Genomic DNA, 13,908 nt, shown 5'->3' with positions numbered 1-13,908 from the left:
TCCAGTTTTACTCACCATTACCAAGTACGTGCCTGTAACGTGGTAAGATCTTGGAATGAGTAAAAGAACAAGGCTATGATGAATGAATCTTTCAGCCATGAATTCAATACTGAAATCACTACTGGCATCATGGACAAGTGGGAACGAGAAGAAGATCAGGAACACGGGGTTCTGGTTTGAGCTCTGCCACTAGCACAAATCTCAGTTTCCCTGAATGAGAGCTAGTGCTGCCATCACAGTCAGTGCTCCTCACTTGCAACCAGCCAGTGCTTACTGAGCACGTGCTACATGCATTTGCCATCCCAGGGACAGAGGACACCTAAGGAGATGAGGTCCTGCTGCAGCATGTGGCACAGGCCTCTCTTGCAGCTCTTGCTGTGATGGTCTGTCAGTCTCTTCCCTGGACTCCTTGTGAGTTCCTCAAGGGAAGCAATCAGGTGTCTTTCATTCATGATGGCATTATGTATTGATAAAAAGTACAATCCATCAAGACGATGTCACAATTTTAAACACACATATCTAACAGCAGAGATCCCAAAACATATTAAGCAAAATCGACAGAATTGAAAGGAGAAATAGACAGTTCTCCAAAATAATGGAGATTTCAATACTCCACTTTCAAAAAAGGATATTACAACCAGACAGAAAATCACTAAGGAAATAAAGAACTTGAACAACACCATAACCAATTAGACTTAACCTTCCACCCAAAACAGCAGAATATGTATTCTTCTCAAGTGTATATGGAACATTCCCCAGGATAGACCATATTTTAGGCCCCCAAACAAGTCTTAGCAAATTTTTAAAAAAATTGAAATCAAATAAAGTATAATTTCTCATCACAATGGAGTGAAATTAGAAATCAAGAACAGGAAGAAAACTGGAAAAGATCATAAATACATAAAAATTAAACAATACAGCATTAACACCCAGTTGATGAAAGTTGAAAATATGAGGGACACTAGAAAACACCTTGAATAAAATGAAAATGAAAATACAACCTACCAAACTCTTGGAATGCAGAAAAAGAGATGCTCACAGGGAAATTTATAGTTGTAAACACCTACATTAGAAGAAGAAAGATCTCAAAACCATAACCTAACTTTACACCTTGAAGAGTAGAAAATGAAGAGTAAACCAAACCTGAAACCAGCAAAAAGTTATAATAAATATAAGAGCAGAGGTGAAATAAAGAACAGGAAAACAAGAGGGAAAATCAGTCAAATCAAAAGTGTTTTCTCGGAAAAAAGCAATAAAATTGGCAAACTTTTAGCTAGACTAACCAGCAAAAAAGAAAATGGATAAAATTATTATAACCAGAAATGAAAGTTGGATATTACTACAGACTCTACAGGAATAAAAATGATTATAAGATTGTACAGTCTTCTTTGCCAATGAAGAAGCCCTCCCAGCCCTGCATGAGGGGGTGAACTCTGCTTTTCCTAAGGACTCTGTAATGGTCTCCCCCAGGAAGCTGCCTTGCAAGTACTGCTGATTCTCCTGAGGACCTACACCCACCAGCCCCATTTGCTACTAGGCCTAGTAGCCTCAATTCCCAGCATGTCCCAGAGACTGAAGTGTAAAATATGACCCATGAGGAGTTGTGCTATGTTCCAAAATAGCTGCATCCTTTCCCCAGTGTATACAGAAACAAATCTAGGAAAACTGTGTGCAAATGGCTATTAAGGGGTTTGGATAATGGTGGAAGGAACATAAAGTTGGATCCGGTCAAATTTATTGATATGGGCCAACTAGGCAGAGATTCTCTACTCTTTGCTGTGTCTTGAGAGAATACAAAGAGTTCCAGCAGTTTGATTGGTTGCCTGGAATACACTAAGTGAGGCTGACCTTCCTTGGTCTCCTATAGAAGAAGGTATCCAAGGCTTAGGTGATTGGAATGTTAGAATGTATTTATCATGAAAGACATGCCTACCCACCCCAACAGGGTCCAGAGGACACACTTGCACTACTACTGTGGAAATAAATTCATGAGGGCAGCCCCAGAGTCCGTGAAGAGCTCTGTGGCCACTCTCCTCTTTAGGGCAGACATTACAGTGGAATTGCTGCCAGTGACCTGGGATCTTGATATGCAGTGAGGACACCTGGATCCCGGGGCAGCAGAGACCAAGCAGAGGCACTGAATCTCAAGAGACAAGGTGGTTATGGTTTCTGTAATGGATAGTGGAGTCAAGGCAATAATGAGAATCCATTTGACTCACAGAAACCTATGGTGGTAGCTAGTTGATCAGAGTGTCTGTAGAGGGAAAGAGAAGGCAGTTGATGAAATTCTTGATCTGTGTAAGAATAGTTCTAGATCAAGTGAACAGAATCACTGCAACAGTCATGGCCCTTCAAGCATTTCCCAGCCTTGAGCCACTTGAGAGATACAGGAGCCCTGGTGTGAAGGGGAGGCTGAGTCCCTTGAGTAAGGATCTAGATATACTATTTAAAATTAAAACGTTTAATCTTTTCCCAACCTTCCCCTAAAGGATATACATCCTTTTGTGATGGTGACCATAATTAGGGAAAAGGAAATAATCAGAATTATAGGGATTATTGAATACAGGCTCTGAAGTGACACACTAATTCCAGGAGACCCAAAACATCACTGTGCTCCATGAATCAGAGTAAGGCTTATAGGATCAGGTGATCAATGTAGGTTAGCCGAGATCTGTCTCATAGTGGGTCTAGTGGGTCCCTGAGCCCATCCTATAGCTTTTCCCCCAGTCCCAGAATGCTTAGTGGTAACTGACATACTCAGCAAATGGCAGAATGGGGTTCCCTGACCTGTGGAGTGAGGGCAATTATGGTAGGGACGGCCAAATGGAACCCACTAGAACTGCCTCTACTTAGGAGAATAGTAAAATAAGAGAAATACTGCATTCCTGGAGGGACTGCAGAGATTAGGACCACCACCGAGGACTGAAGGATGCAGAGGTGATGAATCCCACTACATCTGCATTCAGGTCATCTCATGGCCTGTGTATAAAACAGATGGATCTTGGAGAAGGATGGAGGATTGTCATAAACTTAACCAGATGGTGACTACAACTACACCTGCTTTCCCACATATAGTTCCATTAATTGAGTCCTGATACCTCGTATACAGCTTTTGATCTGGTAAATGGTATTTTCTTTATCTGTTATAAGAGACACTAGAAATAGTTTGCTTTGGCCTGTCAAGGCCAGCAATAAACTTTCAATGTCCCACCTCAAGGTGTAGCAGCTCTCAAGCTCTATGTCATAACTTAGTCTACAGGGACCTTGATCACCTTTCTCTTCCATGAGGCATAACACTGTTCCATTACTTTTCTGTTTTTTGGGGGGTTTTTTGGTGAGGAAGATTGGCCCTGAGCTAATATCTGCGTTCATCTTCCTCTATTTCATATGTAGGATGCCGTGACAGCATGGCTTGATGACCAGTGCGTAGGTCCACACCCGGGATCCGAACCCGCAAACCCCAGACCAGCAAAACGGTGAGTGAACTTAACCACTCACCACCACGCCAGCGCCTGTTCCGTGACATTTTTGACATCATGCTCATTCAACCTAGTCAGCAAAAGTAGCAGCTGTTTTATTGGAAGACACTTGCATGTCAGAAGGTGGGAAATAAATGAAATGAATCAGGGGCCTCTCACCTCTGTGACACGTCTGCGAGTCTAGTGGTGTCAGGCCTTTTGAGGTGTCACTTTTATGGTTAAAGATAAGTTGCGGCATCTGGCCCTTCCTACAAATGAAAAAGAGGCATACTGCCTAGCGCGCCTTTGTGTATTCTGGAGGCAACATATTCCTTATTTTGGTGGGTAACTCCGGCTCTTTTACCGCAAGATCCAAAAAGCTGCTAGTTTTGAACGGGGCCCAGAGCAAAGAAGGCCCTGGGGCAGGTGCAGGCTGCTATGTAAGCTACTCTGGCATTAGGGCCATGTGATCAAGCAGATCCAATGGTGATTGAAGTGTTGGTGGCATTTGGAGATGTTGTTTTGTGGCTTTAACAGCCTCCTAAGATGAATCACAGCACAGACCCTTAGGATTTTGGAGCAAAGCCCTACTATCCACTGAAGACAACTGCTCAGCTTTTGGCTTGCTGCTGAGCCCTAGGAGAACTGAATGCATAACCATGGGCCACCAACTTAGCCCGTGACCTGGGATGCCCGTCATGAACTAGGTGAGGCAGCACCCCACCGTCCCATGAAGTGGTGTCTACGAGGTCAGTCTGGAGCAGGGCCTCAGGCACAATCAAGTCACATGAGTGTGTATACCCAATGTCTGTGACCCCCAGCCCTGACACATTCCCTTCACTCTCCCAGACCACATCTATGGCCTCATGGAGGATACCTACAATAAGTTGACTGAGGAAAAGAAGACTCAGGTCTGCTTTATATATAGTTCTATGTGATAGGCAGGCGCCACGCAAAACCACACCAGCTGAAGCATTACAGTGTCTGTGTGGGACATCCCTGAAAGAAAGTGACAAGCTACAATACTCCCAGGGGGCCCAGACTTAAGCAATGCACCTGGTTGTTTATTTTGCTTGGAGGGAGAAATGGCCAGAGATAACGAGTCAAGTTCAGTTCACAGAGGCACGATTTGGCTGGCTGGTCAAGAGCTTGGAAGGAATGTGAGAGGAACATTGGTGGCAAGGAGGTGTGGAGAAGAGGCATGTGCCTATACTTCTCTGAATGGGCAAAAAAGGTGAATTTCTTTGTTTCCTATAAGAATGCGCACCAAAGGGTAACCTCAGCAGAGGAGGATTCTAATAGTCAAGTGGACAAGATGACCTGTTGTGTGGGCACTACCCAGCTTCTCTTCCCAGCCACTCCTGTCGAGGCCCAAGGGGGCCATGAACAAAGTGGCTGAGAGGCAGGAATGGGGGTTATGCATGGGTTTAGCATCGTGGACTTCCACTCATCGAGGTTGATCTGTCCACAGCCACTGCTGAGTGCCAAATCTGCCAGGAGCCTAGACCAAAACAGGGTCCCTGATAGGGCACTATTCCCCAGGGTGATCAGGAAGCAACCAGGTGGCAGGTGATTACAATGCACCTCTTCTACCATGGAAGGGGCAGTGTTTTGCTCTTAGTGGGTTAGACACCTACGCTGGATACAGATTTGCCTTCCCTTCACACAATGTTCCTGTTAGCTACCATCTGTAGACTCACAGAATGCCTTATTCACCATAATGGTATTCCACTCAGCATGGCTTCTGATTAAGGAACTCACTGCCCATAAATGAAGTGCAGCAATGGACCCATGCTCATGGAATTCACTGGTCTTTTCCTGTTCCCCACCATCTGAAGCCGCTGACTTGAGAGAAGAATAGGTGTGTGAAGACGCAGTTACAGTACTACTACCTAGGTGGCAATACCTTGCAGGTTTGGGGCGGTGTTCCCCAGGAAGCTGCTTATGCTCTAAATCAGCGTCCATTATATAGCACTGATTTTCCCATAGCTGGGATTCACAAGTCCAGCAATCAAGGGTGGAAATGCGAGGGGCACCATTCACTACTACCACTGTTACCCCTCATGATCCACTAGCATAATTTTTTTTCATGTTCATGTGACCTTATGCTCTACTGGTTTAGGGATCTTCATTCCAAAGGGAGAAAACACATTGATTTCTTTGGACTGGAAATTAAGACTGCCACCCAGCCCCTTACGGCTCCTCTTGCCTCTGACTCTACAGGCAAAAGGAAGAGAGTTTCCATGCAGGCCGCGGTGATTGATCCTGATTACCAAGAGGAAACTGGACTGCTGCTCCACAATGGAGGTAAGGAATACAGGAGATTCCTTAGGGTTTTCTTAGTATCACGTGCCCTGTGATTAACGTCAATGGAAAACTACAAGAAACCAGTCCAGGCAGGACTACGAATGGCTGTGACCCTTCAGGAATGAAGGTCAGGTTCTACCACTGAAATTGAAAAGGGTTTGCAAAGAACCACAACCAGCTGAGGTGCTTGCTGAGGCAAAGGGAATATGAAGTGGGTAATGGAAGAAGGTAGTTATAAATACCAGCTATGAAAGGGTGACTACCTGCAAAAACATGGAGTGACTGTTATATTTCTTCCTTATTCAGGTATGAATAAGTTTGAGTATTTTGTGTATTTTGTACATTAGTTAAATTTACATAAGTTTAAAAAAGCAGTAATACATCTGATAAGGGCTTAATCTCCAAAATATATAAAGAACTCATGCATCTCAACAACAAAAAAACTAACAACCCAATTAAAAAATGGGCAAAAGACCTGAACAGACATTTCTCCAAAGAAGATATACAGATGGCCAACAGACACATGAAAAGATGTTCAAAATCACTAACTATCAGGGAAATGCAAATTAAAACTACAATGAGATATCACCTCACGCCCGTCAGAATGGCTATAATTAACAAGACAGGAAACAATATGTGTTGGAGAGGATGTGGAGAAAAGGGAACTCTCATACACTGCTGGTGGGAGTGCACTGGTGCAGCCACTATGGAAAACAGTATGGAGATTCCTCAAAAAATCAAGGATAGAACTACCATATGATCCAGCTATTCCACTGTTGGGTATTTATCCAAAGAACTTGAAAACACCAATTTGCAAAGGTACATGCACCCCTGTGTTCACTGCAGCGTTATTCACAATAGCCAAGACTTGGAAGCAACCTAAGTGCCCATCAAGGGACGAATGGATAAAGAAGATGTGGTATATATACACAATGGAATACTACTCAGCCATAAGAAACGATGAAATCCAGGCATTTGTGACAACATGGATGGACATTGAGGGTATAATGCAAAGTGAAATAACTCAGAGGGAGAAGATCAAATACCGTATGATTTCCTTCATTAAGTAGTAGATAATAACAACAATAAACAAACACATAGGGACAGAGATTGGATTGGTGGTTACCAGAGGGGAAGGGGGGAGGGAGGAGGGTGAAAGGGATAATTTGGTACATGTGTGTGGTGATGGGTTGTAATTAGTATTTTGGTGGTGAACATGATGTAGTCCATGCAGAAATAGAAGCACAATGATGTACACCTGAAATTTTTACAATGTTATAAACCAATAAAAAAATAAATAAATAAAAAAATAAAAAAGCAGTAAAAGATTGAGTGATATGTACCGTTGTGCAAACGTGATTCTCTTATGGATGACTGTAAGTGCACTTTTGACAAATGGATGCCCAAAGGTGCAATAAATTGTCGCCCTTCTGCTATATCATTGGGCACAAGGGTTATTAAATGTTGCCACACGCAGGATCAGTTCTCAGGAGCCTCATAGTCCTGCAGTAGAAACCCTGCGGGCACCCTTGACTACCTCCTCGTCCTGATTAGACATGGGAGCTGGCGCTTCTCTTTCTATTTGGAGCTAAAGTATAGTCTTCCCTATCTTTCCTTTAGCAAATCACTTTCCTGGATGGCTGTGCCATGTCAGGAAGGGCCTGGGCTGCTGGGAACCAGGATGTATGCTCAACACCAGCTTGCACTGTAAAGGCCTCCCTGGCAGAGTCCAGCCTGCTGTGTGTCTGAAGGACACTTGCAGCCTTCTGATGGAGGAGGATAGCTCAGAACTGCCAAGCAATTCATCTGGGCCTTGACTTACAGGGTGTTTCCAGACGTGATGTTCAAAAAGCCACGTGGGAACCCTTTAGTTCCTGGTCATGGGGTGGGTTCTCAGGGTGAGCTCAGAGCAGTGTCTGTTCACCACCAGATGGGAAGCACTTCAGTATTTTGATTGGTAAGACTGTGTCCATTCATGGCCATGGATCATCGGTGTGGTGGCATTCCCTCAATGGACCTGCCTACACCCTCCCCTCTCATGCCTCATCTTTCAAAGCTCCCAACAGGAAAGGTTCACAGCCCCCATGACACATAACCACAGCACAAGGCTGTGGCAAATAACACAGCCATCCCAGGGGGCTACAAAATCTATGGGTTCAGGCGCATCTAGCCCTTTAGGACACGTCAGTAAAATCATGACTGAATGTGTAAACTGGCGAATGTCAGAGACCATGGACTTCAGAACCACACAAACCCAGAAGTCACCTTGGTATGCAACGGAGAGGGTGGTGGTTTTCTGTGGCCAAATAGAGGGACCCATAGCCTGGGAAATGAAAACCCATCCCTGATCCACCAGATCAACTCCCTCAGGGAAGAGTGGCCACAATGTACCTGACAGAGGCTGGGGCCTCCAGGACATTTCCTCCTGAAACAGCATTACATAAGTACGTGAAGGGATGCTGGAGAGCCTAGTGTGTAGGCAGCATAGACATGACGGAAGGAGGCCCAGATGTAGCCTTAAAAGCTGCATCACAAATCTTCGCCTGTGGATAGAAAACAAGCAGGAAAAGGAAGTCAGAGACCTGGACAAGGATCCCAGGAGGATTCAAATCTAGGTCAGGTGAACACGGAGCCCCTAGAGGGGCCTGAGGAAGGAAAGTCCTGCCTGCCTTTAGACCATTTACAAGTGACCTTCCTCGGGCCTTGTCCTCTCCCTGTGAACGTTTTGATATTTTTACCTCGTTTTCCCCACTTACAGCTGATGCAATTCCAGAGGTTGAACTAGAAAACTACAAGTTCCTAAAATGTGATCAAAAGAAACCTCAACAAGATAAGCAGAATGTAGAAAGGCAGCCCCTGCCTGTAGCACGACATGGTCCTGGGTAGTGCTGTTTTAAAGACACCCACATTTCAGTGGTTGTTGCTCTGCCTGTGAAAGTACCTTCAACCTTTAAATCCCAACAGAATGGGCACCGGGCCGTGTCTGCTCCTGGAGCAGCTGAATGATACTGAAATGAACTTGTCCTCTGACTTAGGAGTGACCCCACTGGCCAGGGAAGGGGCTGGCCCTTCTCCCTTCTCCTACATACAATAAGCTGATGACCCAGAAGAGTTCTTGATTCAAGGAGAAATGTGAGATTCTATGTCTCCCTTACATGCCGACAGAAAGCGACAGAACCACACCACAACTCCCAGGCTATAAAGGGAACAGGACTTTAATATAATATTCAAATATGGCATTTATTATTTACAACACATAACTACTGTCACTCCCCAATGGGTGAATAGGCGCTGGGGTAGACATGTCAGGGAGCTGGGGTGGGGTCGTCCCCGCTCTCTTGGGGTTCACGGGGCCCCAGGAATCAGCTTGCAATGCTCCCCTACCCATCAGGTGGGAGGAGCCGGCCCGGTGCATCGCAAGCGTCCCAGCTGTGTCCCCGCTGCTGAGGATGCGGCTGTGATTGGCCACTGGTATGGGGCTCGGTGTTGGGGCCTGGGGGCTGAGTAGAAGAGTCGGGTTATCTTGGGGGCCCTCCCTCAGAACCATGGCGCCACACCCTGTCCCCACTGCACTGGGTGCTCCAGTCCCTGTGCTCAGTGCTGTCAGCCACCAGTACCCCATTTGTCCCTGTCACATGAGCGATCATTTAGTATCACCTATTTTACAGAGGAGGAAACAGAGTCTCAGGAAGCTGGAGAGAGTCACCCCAGTCACAGGACTGCTCAGTAGTGGAGCTGGGATCCCAGTGCCAGCTGTCCGACTCCCAAAGGCCACGCTTAGCCCGAAGCTTTACTGAACCCCTAGGAGTCAGTCACCCCGGCCCAGACACTCACTCACCCCTGACCTTGATGATGGCCGGTTCTTCTTGGCCTTGAGTATTCTGCTGGCCAACTAGGCCTGGGGCCCTAGCTGGCAGGACAGGCTGTAGCTACAGGACACAGAAGCACCTGTGAGCCTACCAGGAGCCACACCTCAGGTGCCCCCCCACTGCCTGCCCAGCAGCTGGAGTCTGGGTGTCCCAGAGGTCGCAACACGGTAAGGCCTGGGGCTGACCAGGGGGCCACGGAGACAGGCTCTCTGGACTGGCCAACAAGGAGGGTCCACCTCTGCCCTCAGCCAACTCCTGCCTGGCCTCACCTATCATTCTCCTTGAGCAGCTCCATGTCCTGGAACCAGGCCCCAAATCACTCCTCGGGCTCTAGGTTGTAATTCTTTGCAGCCACCTGGAGCAACAGGATCTCCCTCATGACTCGGTATTCCTGGGGCCAGAGGGAAGGAGAGGATGGAGACAGGGCCTGGGTGGGGGATGCTGCAGAGGCCTTGTGGGGGGTGAGGAGTGGGGCAGGGGACCAGTCCTGGGAACTATCCTTCCCTCCAGTCACATGCAGGCTCTACCTGTTCTCAGAAGGGGAATAATCAACCCCTCCTCCAGGAAGTTTTCCTTAACGCCATCCTCCCCTCAACTCACCTGCCAATTGGATGGATCTCCCTCTTCTCTGTTATCAAACTCTTCCTCTCAATCTAAGATACTGGGGGTGGAGCCAGGGACTGTTCTGCCCAGAGGGTCTCTGATTTCCACCTCCTTCCCCTCCCCTGCAGGGAGGGCCACAGCTGCTCACCTCAGTCCTTTTCTCAAGGTTGATCTCATTCCCCTGGAAGGCAGACAGCCAGAGTCCATCAGAGCCCCCCAGCCTGACTGGCCCTCTATGCCCACCCCTTCTCATGGTGCACGACTGCCAGGTCCCCAGAGGGGGCCGGGCATGCAGAGAAAACAGGACTTGGACCTAGGCTGGGCTCTGGGCTCCAGAGGAGGAGGACAGGGGGGTGAGGCTGAGGGATCCTCTCTGATGACAGACATGGAGGCTGAGGCCTCAGGCAGAGGGGACTGCTCAGCCACTTATGTGCTGCCTGACTTGGGGGGACCCGACATCTCTCTCCCCCATGGGCAGCATGGGACGGAGAGGCTGAGTCCAGCTTAGATAAAACCTCACGCAGCTGTGCCATCAGGCAGCTCTGAGCTTCCCCAGCCTGGGGATAGTTTCTCAAGTGAGAAACTATCAAAACCACAGCCTGCCCAGTCCCCCTTTCCCCCTCGCCCCTCCTCTCTTTCCAGACCTCCAGCCTCCACTCTACCTTGGTCATCAATTCTCTTCTCAAGGACTTGTCATGGCTATAGAGCTCCTTAAGTTTTTCTGAGCTCTCCCTGAGGGGAGTGGAAAGAAGGAAGGATAAATTGGGGGATAATGAGAGGGGTCTGAGTGCAAATCCCTTTTCTTTGCAAACCCAAGAGATGCAACCTGCCTGGAGGAGTGTTCTCACTGGGCTCCTCTGAGCGCTAAAGTCTCGTGGGACTGGGCGGGGGCTCTCCTGTTGGTCACTGGGGTCTCCATTCCCCAGCTCTACAGAGCACCTCTGTTTGACCACTTTGAGTTTCAACTGGGCATAGAGTTCTGTTGCCATAAACACTTGAAAATCTCCAATGTGGCTCAACCCTGGCATTTAGGGAAACTGAGTCCTGAAGCAGAACTGGTGCACTAAGGACCCCGGGAGGCTTAGAGACCCCCCACCGAGGCCCAGGCCCTGTCCCCAGCATTTGCTGCCTCCCAGGAGTTCCCACGTGACTGAGGGGGCAATGGCAGACATACGAGAGATCCCCCATCCACCCTGGTCCTCCTATGGAGAGGGGCCTACCCAGTGGGAAACATCCACCCACTTGTTCTTCAGGTGGCTTATGGAGGTTTTCTGCAGAGCAGAGATGACAGCACGGAGTGAGGAGAAGTTCTTCAGGATCTCGCACTCCTGGGGAAGGAAAGAGAATGAGCTGTGAGGTGGGGTGCTGGAGACCCGCTTGCTCTAGCTTCAGTCCCCTTCTATTTAAATCTCTCCTCCTGGATGAGACAGATGCTCAGGGAGCCCCAGAAGGGCACATTTAGGACCCAGAGAGTAACACTCACAGGGAGGAGGATTTTAGCTCAACCCAGGGAAGGAGCCAGGGAGGAAGTGAGCATCCTCCCACTGGGACCTGGAGTCAAGGTCAGCGGGCCCCTGGAAGGAAAGGCCTAGGGACTGTGCAGGGGCTTAGACCACACACTGCAATCCTGGGAGCTGATAAAGGTGGAGAGGCCGTTCCCAAGGCTCCAGAGAGGGGCTCCACTGGGCCTCCCGCAGCACACCTGGGCCACTTGGATGCAGTGTTCCACCACCCTCGCCCTGTCCTGGGCCGTCATGCTCGGGTCCCCGAGGCAGGTGGTGACGACGAGGCTGACCACCCTTCTGAAGTGGTCAACGGTGGCTCGGACGGTGGGTGCCAGGTGCTCATTGCCGGGCTTGTTCCTCTTGCCCCAGGTGGATCCCAGGCACTGAGAGGGTACCACCTTCCGGAAGAGCTCCTGGGGAACAGGGGGAGTGTCACCCAGCCCTGCCACACCCCAGCTCCGTGTCTACCACCCCCAAAGTGCCGCACAGGGGTCACGGTTTAGAGCTGGAGCTCAGGAAGCTCAGGATGTGGTCTGAGCCTTGTGAGAGTCCCTGGGTTTTCTTCTCTGTCCACTGCAGGCACCCAGCACAGGATGACCCAGGACCCAATACTGGCAGGGAAGGGAGGGGGCATTTGCACCCAGCCCGTCCTGGCTAACTCCAAGCTCCAGACGGTGGCTCAACTAGGCTCATCCCAAGGGGGCATCTTCCACCACCCTGATGCCCCCTCTGGTCCCACTCCGATTCTGATGCACATTCCCCTGCGGCAGCTACAACCACAGGCTCTGTCTGTCTCCCTTGTAGTGAAGTACACATCAGGTCTCTAATAAATGCTGAGGCTGTTGAGCCTCCTGAGCAGCCGGTTGGGTCACCAGTGACCTGGCTGCACACAGTGAGTTCCCCTCCCCCACTGATGGGCCAGGCCCCGCGCAGCTTTCCGTCTCTTCTACCTCATGGAGCCGGCACAGCCACTCTGTGCAGCAGGTCCTGTTAGTGTCCACCTCTACGGTCTTCAGGTGGACAGCAAAGCCTTGGGGGTTCAGAAAGTTGCCCAGGTCGTACGGTTGGTAAGGGGGAGCACCAGGATTTGGGCCCAGGTCATAGGAGTCCGGATCAGGTCTGGGGCACTGATGGCAGAGGGAAGGCCTGCCCCTCCGCCCTGAGAGCCCAGCTGCTCACCGCATCCATCACGGTCAACAGCTCCGCCACCAGCTTAGGAGGGAAGGCCGTGAAGTTAGGCTTCTTCTCATCCTCCTTAATGGCCACAGGTGGAGATGGACTTCCCACTAGAAATGATGGTCCAGGTGACTCCAGCTCAGCAGCTCCCACTCCTGCTGGAGCCGACGTGGGCCCTTGCTCCAGCTCCAACACTGCTGATGGAGGGGACGCTGGCTCCAGCGCTAGAGGGGGTGGTATTGACGGAGCTGGAGCCAGCTCTACCTCCACCACTGTCCACTGCCCTGCTTCTGCCGCCGGCTGGAGCTCTGCAGCTGGCGCTGCAGCGGGATAAAGAGAAAGGTTCACCCACATAGCTGACTTTCCACGTGTCCTTCCAAACACAGGAAAGATCCCACTTCCCTTCCGGGAATACCCAGCCTGCAGGCCGCCTTACCCTCTGGCTCTGCCTCAGTGGCCTCCAGAAGCTCACACCGGGCAAGGGAAAGAGGGTCACGGCAGCTCAGCTCCGAACCAGGCAAGGTGACCTGCATGTACATCCCCTTTAGCTTGAAAAAGGGACAGCCCCAGTCTGGTCCCTCCCTAGTTCTGGTCCAAGCCCGGCATCTCAAGGTCCTGAGTGTGGAGACCCTCTGCTCCTGCTCTCATCTCAGAGCAGCACTGGATGGTGCGGGTGGCCTCGTGCACCTGCCCCTTGTCTAGTGAGTTGGTGGAGTCGAAACCATTGGGCAGCTCCTCGACGACCTCCTGAGTGGAGTTCTGCAAAGACTGCCCGGAAGCTGGGCCAGAAGGAATCAGGGGCTGCTTGCACACTGCCACTGGGGCCGACCCCCAAGAGAAAGTCTGCTCCTCAGTTCAGGCACAGGGGGCATCCCTGCAAAGAACTGTGGTCAGGGAGGGAAAGAGATGAAACCTCTAGGGCTCGGTAACATATGAGAAGAGGAGCTCACCTTGTCACGCTGCCAGCCATGACCCTGTATGAACATGACA

General features: G+C 49.6%; 1 protein-coding gene and 1 long non-coding RNA gene across 3 annotated transcripts; both read right to left on the bottom strand.

The window, feature by feature from the left end:
* Positions 1-2,889: 2,889 nt before the first annotated feature.
* LOC131406912 (uncharacterized) lies at positions 2,890-9,795 on the bottom strand. 2 transcript variants are annotated; one of them, XR_009220398.1, is made up of 4 exons: positions 9,604-9,795; positions 9,150-9,265; positions 8,157-8,308; positions 2,890-2,979 (listed from the first exon to the last, which is right to left on the bottom strand). It is a non-coding gene; the product is annotated as an uncharacterized LOC131406912 (long non-coding RNA). The 2 variants fall into 2 exon arrangements; XR_009220397.1 differs by lacking the exons at positions 2,890-2,979; positions 8,157-8,308 and having other exon boundaries at positions 8,963-9,265.
* A 1,644-nt stretch (positions 9,796-11,439) lies between these two features.
* LOC131406870 (ral guanine nucleotide dissociation stimulator-like) lies at positions 11,440-13,701 on the bottom strand. Its single transcript, XM_058542737.1, has 3 exons — positions 13,355-13,701; positions 12,922-13,238; positions 11,440-11,565 (listed from the first exon to the last, which is right to left on the bottom strand). The coding sequence occupies exons 1-3, from the start codon at positions 13,455-13,457 to the stop codon at positions 11,440-11,442; spliced, it is 546 nt and encodes a 181-aa protein (XP_058398720.1). The 5' UTR covers positions 13,458-13,701.
* Positions 13,702-13,908: the final 207 nt, after the last annotated feature.

Source organism: Diceros bicornis, chromosome 6 (genome assembly GCF_020826845.1).
Source record: "Diceros bicornis minor isolate mBicDic1 chromosome 6, mDicBic1.mat.cur, whole genome shotgun sequence".
Classification (NCBI taxonomy): domain Eukaryota; kingdom Metazoa; phylum Chordata; class Mammalia; order Perissodactyla; family Rhinocerotidae; genus Diceros; species Diceros bicornis.
The sequence above is the reverse complement of the archived record's forward strand: the minus strand, read 5'-3'. Positions and strand labels throughout refer to the sequence as shown.